Here is a 20,813-nt window from a genome sequence, read left to right on the forward strand (position 1 = left end):
TGAGAAATTTAAAGAGAATAAAATTTAAAGTTTTTTTCAATTTAAAGTGATTTTTTAAACAAAACAATTACAATTCAAATAATAAAGATTAAATATGATGAGAAAAGAAATTAAAAATTTACAATATTTTTTTCAAGACAACATGCAAATTGAGATAGAAGAAAGAGCAATGAAGGGAAAAGGATAAAATCAAACTAATACAAACTCAAACAAAATCATCATGCATATATTGTCCAGGTAGAAAAGAAACATCAAGACATATCAAATCACACTATAAAATAAATCTTTTTATTATTAGAGTCAATTACACATGTTATCTAAAAATAAAAAAATTAGATAATACTTGTTATGCACCTATCATTATTTTTTTTATGTATCAAAATATAAAATTACTCCAGTGACTAATTAGTTATTGTGAAAAAACCATTATTAAATAACAAATCAACTCTTACAAACATGCTTAGGGAATTTTTTAATGTTAGGGTGATATATTATATTGTATTTTAAAAAAGTGAAAAAACAAGAGTTTCAAGGGTATTAAAGTAAACCTACTGTGCAAAAAAATAAGAAAGGAAAAAGATGCCCCTTAGCAATTCTAAAATAACAAATTAACCATGTAAAAATACAAATATACCCTTATATGTCAATTCAATTGTTTTTTTAAAGAGCAAAAATGTAAATCCACCATTAATGCCCATTACACGGTACTTTGGCTACAAAGTTTAAGTTATTTTAATATTTTTCAAAATATATATTGAAATAATTATTTAAATATTTAACCTTTAATAATTTTGATGGGTTAATATTAAAAACAGTTTAAAAAAACTTTGTTTTTCCAATCTAAAATCACCTGTATCCTATTACCAATCACATGCTTAAAATCAATTTCCAACAGTACTGCTCTCCATCCTAGATGCCAGGCCGAGTCCAATTCTTTCTCGACGGTCCAAAGCTCTGCTGCAATGGCATCAGTCCATGCGGGGACACACCCAACGACTACGAGTCCATCTATTTTTTCTTTAAGAAAAATTGAAAAATTTAAATTTTATTATTATTTTAATGTGTTGATATTAAAAATTAATTTTAAAAAATTAAAAATTATGATTAATTTAAAGAGTAGAATCGCTCTATATTCTCTCCAGTGAAATAAATTGGCACTAATTAGAATAAGGAAGAAAAGCATAATAATGATGGAAAACCTATTGATAATCAAGTTCGGGTTCTCTTGCGTACTTAAAAAACCTACAGAAAATCCAAATCAAGGACAGCGCTAAAACACATCAAAATATTGAGAATATCAACCCAATTACCTACCATAAAAAAATAATAATCCAAGAGCCATAGCCCATTGATAACCAAGACCACAGTAGATGAATGCAATTCAAAAACATAATACAGGTGATGAATCCCAAAAAAATACACAGAAGTGACCCAATATACACTCTCTACATAATTTGTCCATGGTATTATAGAGTTTCACATAAAAATCAAAAGTTGAATAAATTCTTTCTTCCTCTCAGTATTTGCTTACACCCTCGGAACCACATCTGCTTGTTCCTTATTAAAGTCTTCCCTTCATATGTAGAAGAACAGTTCGAGAATGGACAGGATACTTCAACGAAGTTCAAGAAGATGATGCAGAGGCAGAGGCTTGGTTGAAAGGAAGCTGCTCAGCACAGCTAAGCACTTCATGAGACCCGGCTTCCTCTCTGCCAACACCCATTAGATCGAGATAATATAGGTAATGAGAGACAATGTTGTTCATTGACTCATCATCGCCTTTGCCGCAAACTTGATCCCCATACAGGACATTCATGGTGGTGCCAAATCCAGGTACCCTCTTGGCCAAAGTGTCATTCTTGGTAGGTTTCCATTTGCCAACAAATACATCGTGCGCTGAAGGGAGATGCTTCTTTTCTGGTGTCATCCACTTCCAAATAGCAGCCTGGAAAGCTAGTGTAGCATTGTTTTCGATGTACTCTGGATGGTTCAACAAATCAATCTTCAGGGCTTCCCCAGTTTTTCCATAGTTGTAGTTCCTGTAAATGGAAGCACCAGATACAAAAATAAACGAATGCTTGAGATTGTGAGAAGACCAGGTTAATTAAACACTGTCATGGTAGGCATACGCCATCCAAAATCTGAAGATTACATGTTGTACACTCAAAGATTGATTGTACAAACTTTCTGCTTCAAGGTAGCTAGGTAGGTAGGTGGGACCTACTATTCTTAGGAAATACTACTTACCAGAGAATTTACTTTAAATATACTACAAGAAAATATAGTCTTTTAATGTTTTCTTGGAAGTGATATCGGACGTGGAGGATGGTTAATGGAGAATAAGTTTTGGAATTTCCGAATATTGCTTTGATGCCTTCTTACTGTTTGTATTTATCAGTTAAGTGAATTCGAGGAGGGAAAAATAGAAATTGGTGTGGCATGGGGAGATGGATAGATCATCAAAGATGAGAAGATGTATACCAGTAAAGAGGTAGGGCACCCCTGCCGTGATAGGAAACCCCCGGAGTGCAAGGATAGGTGTACTTGTAGTAATCATCGCAGTATGTCTTGCTGGGACTCATTTCCTTGTTGTAGCACAAACCCCATGCCAATGGTCCTCCAGTGGCCACTCCATAACCACCTGAATAATCATCACCGATAATAGCCTTGTTCATGTATAATTAAATTTTATATATAATGAGAGAAGAAGCATCATCGATCAAAACTATACATATGAATATATATTATCATAATAGATCAACACCAATTTCAAAGGTGAACATATATAGTATTGATTTTTCTCTTACTCACATGAGGTTTTGCTTCCAACATGCCCAAGGAAAGCAGCAACTTCCTTCTGCCCCGTAAGTTTCCCTCCAGTGGTACCAAATCCATGAGGCTGGTATTCTGCAGTTGCAGTAATAAAAGAATGGTAATCCCAAAATCCCGAAGCATGAGCCACAGGAGTGTTGCGTTTTGAAAACAAGTTTTCGAACTGGTAGGTCTGGAAAAAATCAGAAATGGTTTGGTTGCAGCAATAAGCAGACAAGCCTTTGCATTCCCATCCCTTGTCGCACAACTTCTTTCCCTTCACTATCTTCACTACTGTCTTCACTTGAGATGATTCATCTCCATTTACTACTACCACTAACAACGCCATTGTCACAAGAAAACACCATTTGGCCTCCATCTTGGCTATGCCTGTACGTACGTGTCGAAGAGCTTGTGTGAGCTTTGTTGGAATTGGAGTGTAAGGAATTTCCTGGTGGTTTCTGTAAAGAATTGGAGTGTGTATTTAAAGAGTGGGTATGAGATTGCTTTGTTGGGATGAAAGGAATGGAAAATGAGTGTCTAACTTATTAGGAGAGAGAGGTTTTTCAGAGTTTTGGTGAGTTTTGCTTGCATTCTATTCTTCTTCCATTGCAAGCAAAGATTTTCTTGATATGCTGGGATGTTGAACGTTGTGGGACTCGTAGCTGGGGCTGGGCTGATAATAGCGATCTAAGCTCATTTTTTTGTTTTCGTTGAGGCTCAGATGGGTTTTATTGCACCTGCAAATTTCACCCCCGGATTCGACTTGAGGCTGCAACAGAATACAGATTGTGGGCCTCCAAATTGAAATAAGTAGAAAGCCCATGATACTCTATACTGCTCAGTGATTCATAATAACAATGTGAAGCTTGTAAATAAACTCTTTTCTATCTTTTTATAACTTCTATAAGTTCTTAGCCATTAAATTAATGTCTCGTAACGATTCATAAGTTTCTTTCTTTGTTTTTGTGCTCGTTTTATTCCTCGTGCCAGGAATAAATTAATTAATTCTCATGGATTTTCTAATTTTGATGTGAACAGCCTATCAATTAACGGCACTACAAAAAATAAACTTAATAATTATGCAAGAATTAGGCTAGGAGTATTATGAAACTACTAAAAATCCTGATAAAAGTGCCACTGTTAAAATATAACAAGCACTTTCAATCGGGCATGAGAAAATAAAATAAAATTTTATTTATAAATGAATAAATAATAATTAAAATTGTAAATGTTAAAAATAAGTTTGTGTTTTAATTAAAATTGTAAATGTTAAAAATAAGCTTGTGTTTTTTGTGTTTCAAAAATATTTTTGAAAATATTTTTTAAAAAATTATTTTTTTTGTTTTAAATTAATATATTTTTAAATTATTTTAATATGGTAATATCAAAAATAATTTTTTAAAAATAAAAAAAAATATTTTAATATATTTTAATAAAAAAATTATTTAAAAAATAACTGACCGGTAACCAAAAATTAACAGAAATATAGATGTACGGACCTTGACTGCTGTTTTTAATCAGAGAGTTAGGAAAACATCATTTGCTGATGAAAGAACATATTGACAGCAGGTTCTTACTGATTGGGTGTTTGATCTTTGACGAATTAAATTCACGAGCTATCGGTTAATTAACAGCCCTTGTCGAACTCCAACAGCCTTGCCTGCACAATTGACAGGTCCTTGCCACTATAAATTTTTCATTGAACGGATGAAATCTTCAAATGTTTTAAATAAATAAATGATCGACTTTTATTGCTCGGTCACAGAACACTGTTTTTCATGTTACAAAATTATACCACTAAACTAAATGTTCATATGGTCATGTTGCTGTTGGGAAACATGGCCCGGGCAAGCAGTGTTTTATAAAAAAATTTATTTGTATTTTTATTTAAAATTATTTTTATTTTTAAATTGTTTTCATTTGTTATGTAAAAAATAGATTTTAAAAATTAATAAAAATATTATTTTAATATATTTTTTAATAAAATATTTTTAAAAATGAATATCATGTGTCATCTTGATCATAAATAATATAAAGAATATTAAAAAAAAATTAATTTGTTGAGTGGTATTTGACCTTGCGTTTCAACTGAAATTTTAAAAAAAATTGAATTTTTATTTTATATTATATATATTTTAATCATTTTGATATGTTAATTTGAAAAATAAATTTTAAAAAATAAAAATATATAGTTATATTATTTTAATATATTTTAAAATAAAAAATATTATTTTAAACAACCTCTGCATTAAAAACTCTTAAAAAAAAAAGCCTTATCAGATATGTAGGGCCCGGATCTCAGAGAAAAATGAAAAGGCAGCAACAGAAACATCACAGGACATTTTCCGGTGCTAATTGACCACCATGCCATTGGATCTAGATTTAACAGTTTTTTTTTGTTTTTTTTTTTTATAAACTCAATGATTAAATGGAGCTTGACCGATAGCGGTATTTTAAACTTCACCCGCGCTAGCGATGTTATCGTGTCACTGTATAGTGCTCGGTATGTGGAGCACCGAAACCAGGAGGAGGCGGCTCTTTGGATGTCATTGTTTTCCCCGTGCGGACAACCTGACCACGACAAGGTGCCAACCACCCTTGGAGCTATGTATGCACGACAATTCATGGCCACCGTATCATTTGATTGGTCTTGGATATTATCATTAGTTGAAGGATCCTTTTGTTTGATATTAGGCAGCTTACTTTTGAAAATGATGTTTTGAAAAATATTTTTTTAGAAATTACAAAGTGAATTATTTTTAAATATTTAATAATTTTATTAAAATAAAAAAATAGAATATAATTATGCTATAAAAAAAAGTCAAAAGATAACTTATTAACAATGTTTTTAACATTTATTAAAATAATACAAACTAGATATAAAAAATGAAAAGGCCGAGGAGGGTAAAAATAAAAAATATATTTTTATAAATTATTTCAAGTAAAATAAATAATATTTAAAATAAATAATAAAAATTAATTAAAAAAAATAATAAATTAAATAAATAACATTCTGAGGAATCAAATTGATATAAAAATCAAAAGATAAAATAAAAAAAAATATAGCAATCAAAATAATAAAGATCAAATTTGATATAAGTAATAAATAATATGATATTTTTTATTTTTTTACAGCTTTTAAAAAGTATATTTCATCTAAGATAAAAAAATATTTTTTATCTAAAAACCAAGTCAATTTATTTTTACAAGAAAGTATTTGTCTTCAATAATTTTTCAATAATTTTTTTCTAATAGCAAGCACATATAAAAAAATTGAAAAGTGTTTTTTTAAAAATTATTTTTCATTAAACAAACAAAGCCTGAAATTATGACAGTGGTTGCTATTATCATGATTAATTCTTTACCTTTAATTTTGCTATGTATTCTCCAAGATTGTATTTTCAGTCCAGTCTATTTTTTTTTACATTTTATTTAAATTTTATTATAATGATAATTTTAAAAAAAAAAGAAAAAAAAAAGAATTCATGAAGTGAGATAAGAAGAGAGATAAACAGGGGACTAAGGTGATTAGAGACTGAAGACAGTAACATGGGATTATGCAAAAGAGGAAAGGGAAAATAAATAGGATGAAGCATAATTGAAAAAATAAATTGATAAGGGAAAGGAAGAAAGAGTTGATGGAGTGAATTAAGAAGAGAGATAAACAAGGGACTAAAGACAATAACGAGGGATTGTGTAAAGGGAAAAAAGAAGAAAAAAAAGAGGATAAAACATGATTAAAAAAAATAATGAAATTAACTCTAAGCATTGATAGTTGAAAAAATAATTAATTATAAATCCAAAATTAATGAAAGTATTCACGGAGTGAAATCAAACGAAACCGGTGAACATGGATTTAATCTTGTTAAACCATATTAGATCAATAATATTCTTATAGTTCCGTCATATTAGATCAATAATACAGCCCTTGCCTTTAAAAAATAAAAAAAAAATCAAATCATTTCTGTGCAACCTTTTATAGTATTTTTCAATTTAGAATAATATAATTTTTATACCGTGTATCTAAAAGGCAAGAAAACCACACCCCTCATAGTTAAATAATATCCAATGGACCATTTGAAAAGGATGACTCTAACCCTAACACAGTGACAATTGATTTTTCCTTGAGAGGGAAAGATACTGGTTACATCGTTGCAGTGGGGGTAGTGAAATCTTCACGAGTTGCAAGTTTTTTTTTTTTTTTGTAATTAAATGCTCGTGGAGGCATGGATCCATGTTTTTTAAAATTGTATCCTTGTTTTTTAACATACACATTATTTAGTACTTTAGTTTTAAAAATTGTCAATTGGTCCTTGTATTTTTATACTTCGTTAAAGAACTTGGTCCCTTCGTTAGTTTTCTGTTAATTTGGTGTTGACAAGTCACGAATTTATTTCTAAAACGACATCTCGCCAAATTCTTAAATATAACTTATTATAAATAAATCACAAACAAACACCATATTAACATCAACCAGAAAACAAATGCTAGCTCCAATCAAATCAAACTAAAATTACGTGTGGTTTTTTTATTATTAATGTAGATACTCAAGACAATCTATATATATCCTAATTAATTCTATAAAATTAAAAATTATATAAATCTTTAGTAAGTATAATATCTATTTGACTGGGTTGAAATACAAGAAAGAAACCCAAAGCAAGAACTGTGAACAACTTGACAACTCTACAGGGAGCTTTGCAAATTTGGAATCGTCTTTTATTTAAAATTGTCATTTGTCTATGTACCAGTAAGTAAAATTTTATGGTGGCTGTGAGCGTATATTTCAGAGAAGAAGAAAAAGGAAGAAAGAGACCAAGGAATGAAGGCAGCTTGGGGATGTAAGAAAATAACAAAGTTGAAATTCGAGGGACAAACTAATAATTATTGTATCTAGAGGGATTTAATTATATATTTCTTTAAATTACAATGACTGGATGCATAATTTAAACTTTAGAATTATTTCCATGAAAAGGGACACACGTATAGAAATTTTCTAAGTTATAAATCATTTAATAAAAATGAATATATTCATTAAAATATGTTTAAATACTATAGTTTTTAAATTAAAAAATTATAGAGCTTCACTTCATCTAATATTGAAAGTCAACACCTAAAAAAAAAGAAACTTAGATCCATAAAACTCATATATAACCCAACTGAAATAAAAAAAATATTAAATACAATTTCCATTAAAAAACTAAATAAATAAAGTTGTTAAAAGGTGGAATTTAAAAAAATCCTTAAAAAACGCAAAATACCATTTCAATATTTTACTAATTATACTGCACGTATGTATAGATTATAAGTTTTTAAATTTGATAGGAGACACGATTGCTACCGCTATATAATATTTCCACCACTGGTTGTACCACAGGAATGGTGGCAGCAGCCGTGATACATGAAAACCATGGTCAAAACCGAGGGCCGACATGTAGTGTGCTACTGCACTTGCATTTTTAAATCAATAAACTAGCGAGCGTCAAGTGTAAAAGTTACTGTCCACGACCGCCTAGTGGTCCCCAGGGCCCAGACCATGTTCGCCCTTTGTTGATTTGAGCGAGTCGTGGGCCCATGCCCCGCGCGTTGATTAACAGGATCGTGAGCTTCCCTTAGGTCTCTCCTCTTTTCATGGCTGACGTCCGTTGGGACATCTAAAATCTCCACATTTTCAATCCAAATTGCGAATATACATGCATCGAACCCGGGAAAAAGGAATCAAGTACGGTGAATGGAATTTAGGTTATAGATATTTTTTTAAGTATTTTTTATTTATAAATATATTAAAATAATATTTTTTATTTTTTCAAATTAGTCTTGTTATTAGCACAAAAAAATATATAAAATTAATAATTTTTAAAACACAAAAATAAAACCCTCGCTAGGACAAATTCGTATGGAGACAAGTGGGATTGAAAAATTCAAATCGGTTTTTTTCCCAGCAGAAGGTCCGACTGAAATATGAAATTGAGTCCAGAGCTGGACATTGACGGGAACATGCCGTTTCCACGTAATGAAATTTCCCATTTTAAAAAAAAGGGTAACGGGAGAAGCCCTCCCAAAAATCCTCACTTTTTAAACCTGAAATCACGCTGTCAAATATCAATCAATAGCAACACCGTCTATCTTGGAACCTATCTTCAGCCCTGGTTAATTCGACATGCCATCCAAAAAAAAAAAAAATCATGGGCCGTGAAGTATAGCAACGACAACGTTAAATAAGGTCGAGGATAGATATATTGTAAGAGTTGTATAATTAGGATCGTTGTTGTTTTAGTTTTTAAATTTCGAAAACAACTTTTACAGTATAGAAAATAAATAATAATGGACTAAGAACAGCGTCATAAAAGTAACCATGGAAAGATGGAGAAACAATTGAGAAATGCGTGAGACCCCATACACCTATACACTCACACACACACACACACACACACACACACAGAAACTGCCTCATTTTTTTTTTTTCAGAATTCCTGCTGCCTATGTCTAGAGTACCTCCAACCCACCGTATGATTGCGAGTTATATTATCATATATAGATATAATTAATTATTTTGCTAGCAAAGACGGTTACTATGATTAAAAAATATTAAATTCCCAAACGAGGAGGAAAAAAATACTAAAAAAAAAAACAGACATCATGTTCAATACCTTTAATTATTTGATTAAAAATTACTAATTTGAGTTAAATAAATTTTATTATTATTGAAATATAAATGAATAGATTAGTTAAAATATATACAAATTAATCCGAACACTTACACTCATTTAAAAAAAATAATATTTCTTAATAGTTTTTTATATTGGATTATAGGAACTCATGTTGTCTTGAACAATGTTATTTTTTAAAAAATAACAACTTTTTATTTTAGTTTATTTTTTTATGAATTTATCATATTTTTTTAAACAAATATTTTTATATTTAATTTATGTTTGACTTTACATGTATATATTTTTACTATTATATAAATAAATCAAAAATAATTTTAAAAATAAAATTTTAAAACTCAATAGATTTTATTATCTGGTTTGTGAAATTAATAAGTTAAGTAGTGGTGTTCAGTGTTAAAAAATAGGTACTGTGATATTTAAAAAAAATTAAATTATATTTTTTATTAATTATTTAAATTATTTTTAAACTTATTAAATTTATTAGGTTACGTAAAAAATAACTTTTATAATTTAATTGCTTACCTGAACTAGATAAGAAATCGAAGACTTCAAGTTTCATCAATTGAAGCAAATTTAATATCAATACAAATTATTTTTCAATAATCTAAATATTTTTTCTTAAATTGTTTTTTCAAATCACAGCGTAGCGCTGTCACGTAAAGGACTGGGGCTCGTTGGTTTTATTAAAAAAATACAAAAAAGGATGGCAAGGCCCCGACAACTATGAGTCGCGGGACCAGCTTGATGTCAAGTTCTCATGCATGTTTTTTACGTGGCAGAAAAACGTCGGTGAAAAATGACAGGAGATCCCTCTACTTCTTCCAAGGTACTTTATTTTAAATTGAATAATCAAGTCCTTTATTTTTAATTAAAGATGATTTCAGCCCCTTCATCCTATTTAATTAACACTTTATAGAGCTAGCTAGATAAATGCCGTTCATTGTAATCTAATTGAATAGAAAATAACAACTTTGCCTCCAATTGAAGGTAAAAGAATTTTTAAGGTAAAGTACAGGATCAAAACCATACCTGTAAACAATACAATAATAGACAAACAGTAAAATAACTTTACCCAAACAGTAGGCCTCTACCGTTTTCTCCAACGGGGTCCTGTAGCTTCTGTTTTCAAAATTATTATTTTTACACAAAAATTATTAAATTAATATTTTTTTAATGTTTTTGATGATTTTAATATACTAATATATATATATTCTCAATTAAAAATAAATTTAAAAAACTTGTATTAACATACACATATTTCGTATGATAACTTTTATGGTTGAAATTTAAAAAAAAAAATTTTTATAAAAAACATTTCTGATTGAGACTGGTTTGATATTTATATATGTTTTGTTAAAATTATAATTCAAATTGAGGTTAAACAAAAAGTAATTTAATATGTCTGGTTAGTAATATTTTTCAAAATGAGATTATAAAATAATTATAAAAATTATATATTAATATTTATAATTTATAATTTAAATATTATAAATTTAACTATTGCTATTATATCATGAAATAAATAATACTTTATATAAATTTATCTGACAATAACTACAGTTTTTATTATTTTTTAAGCATGTAATAAAATAAAGTAAAACACCATAAGGATGAAATTAAGATTATAATTAAATTTTGTTAATGTTGTGTCATGTAATTTTTTTTTAATTTATATAATGTTATTTAATGATATTAAATATTAATTTTTAAAATTTAATATATTTAGATTTAAACTGAATCTGATCTGACCATAAATAATAGATTCGGCCGAACTATACACTGTGAATTTTTAATTCACTCTGTACAGTTATTTTATAGCTTGGCTATTGATTGAATTATAATCTACTTTGCAGATATGAGATGGTATGGAGTGCCAATTGGGCAATAAACACTATATCCAATCTCTTTGAAAAAAAACACCCCCATTTTTGTCTTACTTTACAGCTCATAACCACTAACTAATACTTTAAGAAATATAGGAAACTACTGTAGCCTTTTCCAAGTCATGTGCATTTTTTTTCATTTTTTTTGTTTTGTTTTTTTTCCCTTTTTTTCCCACATCCTTTTCTTTTATTTTTGGGCTTTGCATGTTTTTTTTCTTTTTCCTTGAGATTGTCCTTTTCTTTTATTTCTATGTTTTTTTAAAATGTTTTTTTTCTTTTTCCTTGAGATTGTTTTTTTCTTTTATTTATATGTTTTTTTTTTAAATTATTAATATTCAACAAATTAAAAATTTAGTTTTGTAGTTTTTTTAAAACATTATAAATCACTAAAATATTTCACTATATAATTTTTTTATAATTTTTTTTAAAATGATCTTTGTTGATCTTACTTTGTTGCTTTTTTCTTAAAAATACTATGTATTGTTACAACATTTCTCTACATAGTTTTTATCTTGATATATTATTTTTTCACATGTTTTTTTTAAATTATTTTTATTGATTTTTTTAATATCGAGTTGGTTGAAAATTTAGTTTTGATTTTTTTTATGTGTTTTTTCTAAAATTATCTTCTTCTTTTTTGTGTTCTTTTAAAATTGTTTGATTTTATTTTTTTAATACGAAGATAATTAAAAATTTAATTTTATAGTTTTTTATATTGAGCTAGTTAAGAATTTGGCTTTTGTAGTTTTTTTTTAAATATTCTAAATCACTACAATGTTTTTCACATAATTTTTTATATTGAGCTAGTTAAGAATTTGATTTTTGTAGTTTTTTTTAAAATATTATGAATTACTACAATGTTTTTCACATGATTTTTTTTGCTATATTTTTTTAAATTGTCTTTATAAATTTTATTATTTTTATTATTAAGCTAGTTAAGAATTATAATTGTAAATTTTCTTGTGAAATATTATCAATTATTGCAGTATTTTTTTAAATTGTCTTTATAAATTTTATTATTAAATTAATTAATAATTATAATTGTAAATTTTTTTATGAAATATTATCGATTGTTGCAGTATTGTTTTGTATAGTTTTTATTTTTATTTTTTGATATAATTTTTTTTAAAATTTTTATTGTTTATTTTATTTTTTAAATACTGATTAAAAATTTAGTTTTATATTTTTTTTTGAAAATACAATAAATTACAATAACTTTTATATATATATATTTTTTATTTTTTTCATAAATTCCCCATAACATACAAACATGTCATAGTTGCGTAGCATTACACGACATGACATCTGGTAATAAAATAAAAACTGACAAAACTAATCATTATCGTTGTAAAAAGAAAAAGATGAAAAAAAAAAAAACTACTAAAAAGGTCTTTCCATTTTTTTATACCCTGTAAATATATATCTATTTACTAGCTTTATTAACCAGCTCTCCTGTCAGGTTAAATTGACTGGTTGGCTAGAAAATCCGCAAGAAGCTTTTCTTCTGCTCTTCATTCCTCTCCTTGCGGGCGTCTAATCAGTTAATTATTTGCATCTATTTTTTAAATTATGATATTTTTGTGTTGTTGATCATCGTTTGATTGTTAATTCAGTTGATGTTTTTTTTTTTGGTGCTTATCAGGTTAATTTTATGCGTTTTCTGAAATGGAAAGTAGATTTCCTGATCGACTTATAGGGTCTGAGATTCATGGATTTCATTCTCTTCGAGGTACCAAATTTTGATTTAATTTTGCTTCTTTTTTTTGTGTGTGTTTCTTTGTTTTATTCTTATCAAAATCAGGTATTGGCAGCTGAGGCACGGCATATTAAACATTGGAGAAAGGCTTTTCTTTTTTCTTTTTTCCCTTAGTTTTTGGTCTCGGAGGAGCAAGAACACGTTGTGATTTTATTGTCCGAGAGTGCTATGGCTGGTAGAACAATGTGAATTGATTATTTGTTTGTAATTATTTATTTAGTTTTGCCTTTCTTGTTTGGTTTGGTTTCTGCTCTTTATCTAGCTGGAGTTAGCTACTTGTTTCGGGGTTGATGGGAACCTTTTATGAAGGATTAGGAGAAAATATGGGAGTGGAAAAAAAGGGCGGATTTTGAAATGGATACATTTCTCAGACACGTAGATTGAATGGAAAGATGGTGATTTGCTATGAAATTTCAATGGTTGAAAAGGTGAATGGGTAAACATAAGAGAGAGAAACCTTGATCATAGAGGTTGGAATAGCAAATATTAGGATTCACTCAGGAAGTAGTGTTGTTTGTTTATGTTATGATTTTGCTGCTTCTGAGAAAAATTAAGATGGACTATAATTTCTTGATAGTCTTTCATAAATATTCATCTGGTGCCGCTCATCCAATGTTGTTTTTATATGAATATTTATGCTTATTGTAGTAATTATTACCTTGTTATATGATAGATTTGGATGTTCTGAACATAATGGAGGAATCCCGAACAAGATGGCTCCGTCCAAATGAAATTCATGCAATGCTTTGTAATTACAAGTATTTCACCATTAATGTCAAGCCAGTAAACCTCCCCAAGAGTAAGTTTCTGTTATTTTTAGTTCTTGAATGAACATAGTTGAATGTTTTACACTCCCAAATGAAAATTTTAATATAAATAACTTTTGTTATGATACAAGCAATAATCTAGCATGCTCACACACTTTGAGGTTCCCTGCTGGACATGAGAGTTATGGCATATGATATTTCAATCATTTTATTCATTTTTTGCTACCTTGTTTTTGCAAATGCTAATTACCATGTTCATTCATGCATGTCTAATCTCACTGTTCTTTTTCTGGTCTTTATTTTTTTGTGACTATACTTTAACCTGGTTAAATTTTGTCCTTCCCTTATTAGAGTTTATTTTCATGCAAGTGCGACTGATAATCTGAATGCTTGCTTGCTGGATGCTGGCAAGCCTTTCTACCATTTATGTGCAAATGATCAGAACTGGGTCAATGGTCAACATGCCACATGCCCATACATGCTTGTAACTCATATGCAGTTAGTAAATACCAAATGGACACATTTCTTGTTGGTTTTTATAGCATTTTAGTCAAGAAAAGTTTTCCTTTCATGAAGTAACATAGAAGGTCAAAAAACTCTTCATTTTCTGTCTTTTCTCTGGTTCTGATTTTCTGTAATGTAACAGGTGGCACAATTGTATTTTTTGATCGTAAGATGCTTAGGAACTTCCGAAAAGATGGTCATAACTGGAAGAAGAAAAAAGATGGGAAGACTGTTAAAGAAGCTCACGAACACTTAAAAGTGAGTTTTCTCATTTTCTAAGGTGTCACACGTGAACCAACAAGAGGCAGTTTAGTTAACTGTCATTTTTCTTCAAGTGTACATGAGTTTAATGTTGAATATTGTCATCACTGATAAGTAAGACTCTTCATTTCTAAGATGTTAGATATGGCTCCAAACTAAATGTATGCAGCTTAGTTGACTGGCATTGTTCCTCCAATATGTACTTGAGTTTATCGTTGTGCTCAGATTGTCATATTATTGTTTAAGATGATCTAGGATTTAGTTAATTGGTGCAACATTATCTGTGCTGATGAAAAGTCTCTGATTGGATGAATTTGTCATTTTGTTTCCTGGTGCAGGTTGGTAATGAAGAGAGGATTCATGTATACTATGCACATGGCCAAGATAACCAGACCTTTGTTCGCAGGTGTTATTGGCTGCTAGATAAGTATGTAACAATTAAAAGCTCACGTGTATCCATGGCATCAAAAAAAGAAAAAGAAAAAGAAAGAAAGAAAGAAAGAATGTTCATGTTATGATAGATCTAGAAAGATGAATCTCTCTCTCTCTCATCATGTTGGCTAGGGTTTGATTGAGCATTCTGTTTTTATTTTTGTGCTTGTTTCAGGAGTCTAGAACACATAGTTCTTGTTCACTATCGAGAGACTCAGGAGGTTGGTTTATCATTACTTATTAGCTATTACTACAGTGCTTTGTTTCTGAAATTTGTTCTTGTCTGCAGAAATAAGTTATATTTGGTTTTTTATTTTCACCAATGAATCATAGCATGCAGATGATGGTTGCATGTTGCATATGGTTTTTCCCTTGGTGAGGTTTGAGTGTGGTGCCATATTTAAACTGCATTTCTACATAATGAATATTTGGACATAGTGCTTTCCTCCTTTCTTTATTTGTTCAGTCGTCTGCAGAAATATATTATTATTAGGGAATTCAATCATCCTGTGATAACCATTCCAATAAGGTCCTTGTTTTGTCTAGAAATATTTTGATGGAAAAGCGAGCAACTGTCAAAGGCTCTAAGCATATCGTAGAGCCTCTTCTTGCTGCTTTTTTTTTTCCATGACAGAGGAGGGAACCTGGCCTTACTTTCATTGTTAAATTAGGTGTCTTTGTCTCAGTGTGTGTATTTATGTTCAAGTTTCTGTTGCTGTTGATTCCAGTAAACAGATGGTTGTTTAAACCTTATTTTTGGTTGTAGTTGATGTATGATACAATTACAGGGTTCTCCAGCCACACCTGTGAACTCACATTCTAGTTCAGTGTCTGATCAGTCTGCACCTCGGCTTCTATCAGAAGAATTTGATTCTGGAGCTGCCAGTGCATATGATTCAAGTGAGAAAGATCTAGGTAACGTTACAGAACTTGCACATTCTACATATGTTATAGCAAGGGGTTTTGGTCTGGCAAGTTTTAGATGTAACTGTTATTGATCTTTATTTCTGATGGTTTTAAACATCTAATCCTCAGTTTTTTTTTTGGCAGTAAATAATCTTTACTGGTTTCTACAAAATTGCATGTAATTCAATCTTTACTGTTTTCTTTGTGGAGAGTTAACAGGGTCCAGCGACAGCTTAACTGTCAGAAGTCATGCAATGAAGCTGCATGAGCTTAATACACTTGAATGGGATGAGCTGGTGACAAATGATCCTGGCAATTTAATCCCACCTGGAAGAGGTAACAGACTAGAGGTTTTATGTGGCAATCCTGCAGTTTCAATCGCTTGGAAATCTATTATGGCGTCTTCATCTTTATCCTTTTTTTTTGCTTTGTTTTGCATGTTAACAGATAAAATTCCATGCTTTGACGGGCAGAATCGAATTGCAGTTAATGGGTCTGTAAATGATGTAAGCAGAATAATTTATGGTTCTAAATTATATTCCTATATCCTTTTGCCATGCATGTTAGCATTTAATTCTTTTATTTTTATAGTTCCTGGTCATTCAAATTCACTTTTATTAATTTGATATTGCTTGGTGGTTCTTGCAGTTTACCAGTTACAATGTTTATAAAAATACAATTTACGTTCATTTACAATGTTTCTCTGTTACTATTAGTTAGGATGAAGAAGTTTATCAATTAATTTCCATGCATCTATTGTGATTATGATTATCTTCTGAATTTAATATTTTTAGACCAACTGACATCTTCTGTAATGTTGCATCCATTGATGTTTCAGAGATTTCTCAAATTACTTTATTTTGCTTGCTTGCATATAATTAGTGGTTAAATGTTGGTGTAAAGTAACTGATTAATGTTCTTTGCAGGGGGGCATTCTTTCAGGTTACCATTTATCAGCAGAAATGTCTACATTGGACAATTTAACCGAGTCTATTGTTAGGGGCGGTAATACTCAGTTCAATAGTCCAGACAATGTTTACAGCCAGTTAACAAGTGCTCAAGTAAATTCAGATGCTCAGAGAAAGGGTTCTATTGTCCCAGGAACTAGTGATTCATTGAACAATTTGTTTAATGATGGTTTGCAAAGTCAGGATAGTTTTGGAAGGTGGATGAGCTCCATCATAGACCACTCTCCCTGTTCAGTAGATGATGCTGTGCTTGAATCTTCAATTTCATCTGGGCATGATTCGTTTGCTTCTCCAGGAATCGATCAACATCAATCTTCTGTTCAAGAGCAAACATTTATCATAACTGATTTCTCTCCTGCCTGGGCTTTTTCCAATGAAACAACCAAGGTTTATTTCCTTTTCATACAATCCTCCGTTGCTATTCCTGTGGTTTCTATTATGGCTTTAATTGTTTGTTGATGGTTTGGATGTAAAGGAGTTGATTTGTTGGCTTTTACTCATTTCGAGGAGAAAAAAAAATTGTTACATGGGTTATAAGTTCTGAAAATTCTTGGTAAGCTGAACTCTATGGAAATGGGTTGGACTTTTCTTGGCATGGTCAATCTGAAAATAGAATCAGCCATTAGAAATTTGTTTGAATAACTCAAAACATCTTGTTAATAAAAAAGGAACATGAACCTTCTTCTTCTTCTTCTTTTTTTTCTATTTTTAACCTTTATCTAATCTTGGTTACAGATTCTTGTCACTGGATATTTCCACGAGCAGTATCAGCATCTGGCAAAGTCCAATCTATTTTGTATCTGTGGAGATGCATTTGTTCGTGCAGAAATTGTCCAGGTTGGGGTCTATAGCTGTATGTTGCCGTCACATTCCCCTGGACTAGTAAATCTATGTTTGAGCTTGGATGGCCTTGAATCCACCAGCCAAATTTTGAATTTTGAGTACCGTGCTCCTTCAGTACATGATCCTGTTGTTTCATCAGAAGACAAATCCAAGTGGGAAGAATTCCATCTTCAGATGAGACTTGCTTATTTGCTGTTTTCTACGTCCAAGACCCTTGATGTTGTATCTAATAAACTGTCACTGACTAACCTGAAGGAGGCTAAGAAGTTTGCACTCAAAACTTCTAATATTTCTAATAGTTGGGCATACTTAATTAAGGCAATTGAGGATGGCGGGATTTCAGTTGCACAAGCAAAAGATGGTTTTTTTGAACTTTATTTAAAGAATAAAATAAAGGAATGGTTATTGGAAAGAGTACTTGAAGGCTGTAAAACCACTGGATATGATGCTCAAGGCCTTGGAGTAATCCACTTGTGTGCTATTATTGGATATACTTGGGCTGTTTATTTATTTTCGTGGTCAGGATTATCATTGGATTTTCGTGATAAACATGGATGGACAGCACTTCACTGGGCAGCATATTATGGAAGGTAGGGACATGCCTTTTGTTGTTTTATTTTTCAGTTCTTCTGTGTGTAGCCAGCTTCGGTTTCTTCAAGTTTTGAATAAAATGAACTAGGACCCTTTTGATCCTTTTCCATTTTCCCTTGCTTTTGACAGCTTCATTCTATTTCTCTGCAAATCATGTGCATCTCTCTGAAATAGAAGCTACACAAGTATGTTAGTTAGCGCATTATTAGAAGTCAAGAAATTCTGATGTGTGTATTCTAAAAGGACTAGGAGCATATAATGGACTTATTTACTAACTATGTATTTCAATCTAGAAGTAACTTGTCATTTTTTCTCCAATTTTGATAATCTCCATGTACAGGGAGAAAATGGTTGGAGCTCTCTTATCTGCAGGGGCAAAGCCAAACTTGGTTACAGATCCCACCAAAGAAAATCCTGGTGGGTGCACTCCTGCTGATCTTGCATCTGCGAAGGGTTATGATGGTTTAGCTGCTTATCTGTCTGAAAAGGCTTTAGTGGCACAATTTGAATCTATGATAACTGCTGGAAATGTCACTGGCTCACTGCCAACAACTGCAACAAACACTGTAAATTCTGAAAACCTAAGCGAGGAGGAGTTGTACCTAAAGGATACTTTGGCAGCTTACCGCACAGTTGCTGATGCAGCAGCGCGTATACAGGTTGCTTTCAGAGAACACTCGCTAAAGGTACGCACTAAAGCAGTCCAGTCATCCAGTCCAGAGGATGAAGCTCGGAATATTATCGCAGCAATGAAGATCCAACATGCCTTTCGCAACTATGACAGTAAGAAAAAGATGGCAGCTGCTGCCCGCATTCAACATAGGTTCCGTTCTTGGAAAATGCGGAGGGATTTTCTTAATATGCGTCATAAGACTATCAAAATTCAAGTAAATGCTCGCTACCCTTTCATGCTGGTTTATTTTATGTGTAACTGCCACAAAGGAAGAGAGGGACAGGGAAACCTAGGTTACCTCATCACATCTCATGATGGCGGTGGATAATATGAGGCCAGGTTGCATGTTCCATTAATTTTTATTCTGTTTTTTCTGGAGTCAAAAGCAGTTATTATAATTGTGGAGTCCAAGACATTCTGAATCTGCCCGACTAACATGGTTTTGACTGGACCATTTTGGTTTCAAATATCCAAAAAGGTTGACTTGTTTGTCTTTTTCTCTCAGCAGAATATAGGACCAGAAAAATAATGAATTAAATGCAATGAACGTTAAAACAGAATATTGTTTTCCTCCCTCCTTCTGATTGATTCATGCCTAAGAAACTATTGTTAGCATAGGAAATTCAGGAAATTAATAAGCAATTTTCCTTTTGCTATAATGCAGGCTGCTTTCCGAGGCTTCCAAGTGAGGAGGCAGTATCGCAAGATCATCTGGTCTGTTGGAGTGGTTGAGAAAGCAATTTTGAGATGGCGTTTAAAGAGAAGGGGCTTTCGTGGACTTCGTGTTGAACCTGTCGAAGCAGTTGTAGATCAGGGACATGACAGTGATACAGAGGAAGACTTCTACAAAATCAGCCAGAAACAGGCAGAAGAGCGGGTTGAGAGATCTGTAATACGGGTTCAAGCTATGTTCCGTTCAAAGAAAGCACAAGAGGAATACTGGAGGATGAAATTAACCCATAGCCAGGCAAAGGTAGGTTATTTACCTGGAAGTTGCTAGTCTAACAATTCTGTCTTGTAGATTATTAATACAGCAATGTGCTTCTTCAGGTGGAGTATGAAGGGCTTCTTGACCCGGATATGAATGTGGACAAATGAAAATGACTTCAAGATACAGGCATGGATACTCTGGCTAGTAAAATAGTATGTGCCTGCATGTGAATGTACCAGGAGGAGGTTTGTGCACTCTAGTAGCCCGCACATCTTGGTAAATTGCTAGATTAATTAGTTCTGCTCTTCTTACCCTTTCATGCTGTTTTTAAGCTTTTGAGAGGGTTATGATTCCGATGCTAGTATTAATCAATTTCTCTATAGTTTGACAGCTAGGGACTTCCGGGATTTACTCTCTTTGGAGTTTAAAATGCAGCCAAAGAAACCATGATCAGTTGTCTTTTGTTGTGGTTTAGACGGCGTTCTGAACCGGGAAATCAGGAAATATTAGGGCAGCGAAGACGTTCAATGAGAAGATTATATTTCCAATGTTACGCTCAGCTTGAAAATAATATAAATTCGAGATTGATGCAACCAAATACCATAAATTTTGACTTTTTATGTTGTTATTGTTTGTTTGCATGAAAATAATTATTTTTCAATAATTTTTTTAAAAAAAAAATTTATTTTTTGATGTAATAAAAAATAAACTAAAAAATATTTTTTAGTATTTGGTTATATTATGAAAAATAAATTAAAAAATAATTTATTAATAATTTATTTTTTTCAAGTTTATTAAAATAATAAGAAATAA

The 20,813-nt window shown here is 31.0% G+C and overlaps 2 protein-coding genes across 5 annotated transcripts; one reads left to right on the forward strand and one right to left on the reverse strand.

Moving 5' to 3' along the window:
• Positions 1-1,348: 1,348 nt before the first annotated feature.
• Positions 1,349-3,282, reverse strand: CTL2 (chitinase-like protein). The gene is made up of 3 exons (XM_011011644.1): positions 2,812-3,282; positions 2,482-2,641; positions 1,349-2,039 (listed from the first exon to the last, which is right to left on the reverse strand). Exons 1-3 carry the CDS (start codon positions 3,188-3,190, stop codon positions 1,625-1,627), a joined length of 954 nt encoding a protein of 317 aa, XP_011009946.1. The 5' UTR covers positions 3,191-3,282; the 3' UTR covers positions 1,349-1,624.
• A 9,496-nt stretch (positions 3,283-12,778) lies between these two features.
• On the forward strand, positions 12,779-20,613 carry LOC105114923 (calmodulin-binding transcription activator 5). 4 transcript variants are annotated; one of them, XR_840244.1, is made up of 15 exons: positions 12,781-12,908; positions 13,011-13,097; positions 13,798-13,923; positions 14,538-14,653; positions 14,995-15,083; positions 15,264-15,309; positions 15,877-16,003; positions 16,214-16,330; positions 16,442-16,500; positions 16,921-17,349; positions 17,698-18,395; positions 18,737-19,283; positions 19,734-20,042; positions 20,120-20,276; positions 20,384-20,613. XR_840244.1 is itself a non-coding variant. In XM_011011665.1 (14 exons), exons 2-14 carry the CDS (start codon positions 13,034-13,036, stop codon positions 20,165-20,167), a joined length of 2,775 nt encoding a protein of 924 aa, XP_011009967.1. In that variant the 5' UTR covers positions 12,780-12,904; positions 13,011-13,033; the 3' UTR covers positions 20,168-20,553. The 4 variants fall into 4 exon arrangements, 3 of the variants coding, with proteins under 3 accessions (XP_011009976.1, XP_011009967.1, XP_011009959.1); XM_011011665.1 differs by having other exon boundaries at positions 12,780-12,904; positions 20,120-20,553; XM_011011657.1 differs by having other exon boundaries at positions 20,120-20,553.
• The last annotated feature ends 200 nt before the right edge of the window (positions 20,614-20,813 follow it).

Source organism: Populus euphratica, unplaced genomic scaffold (assembly GCF_000495115.2).
Source record: "Populus euphratica unplaced genomic scaffold, PopEup_1.0 scaffold5.1, whole genome shotgun sequence".
NCBI lineage: Eukaryota > Viridiplantae > Streptophyta > Magnoliopsida > Malpighiales > Salicaceae > Populus > Populus euphratica.

Excerpts from the sequence above, each read along its gene's own strand:
- CTL2 (XM_011011644.1), bottom strand. The coding sequence starts at position 3,190 with ATGGAGGCCAAATGGTGTTTTCTTGTGACAATGGCGTTGTTAGTGGTA. Across the intron at positions 2,642-2,811 it reads TGTTGGAAGCAAAACCTCAT|GTGGTTATGGAGTGGCCACT; the intron begins GTGAGTAAGAGA and ends ATGATTATTCAG. Across the intron at positions 2,040-2,481 it reads GGTGCCCTACCTCTTTACTG|GAACTACAACTATGGAAAAA; the intron begins GTATACATCTTC and ends TTCCATTTACAG.
- LOC105114923 (XM_011011665.1), top strand. The coding sequence starts at position 13,034 with ATGGAAAGTAGATTTCCTGATCGACTTATAGGGTCTGAGATTCATGGA. Across the intron at positions 15,084-15,263 it reads TGTTATTGGCTGCTAGATAA|GAGTCTAGAACACATAGTTC; the intron begins GTATGTAACAAT and ends TGCTTGTTTCAG. Across the intron at positions 20,043-20,119 it reads TAACCCATAGCCAGGCAAAG|GTGGAGTATGAAGGGCTTCT; the intron begins GTAGGTTATTTA and ends GTGCTTCTTCAG.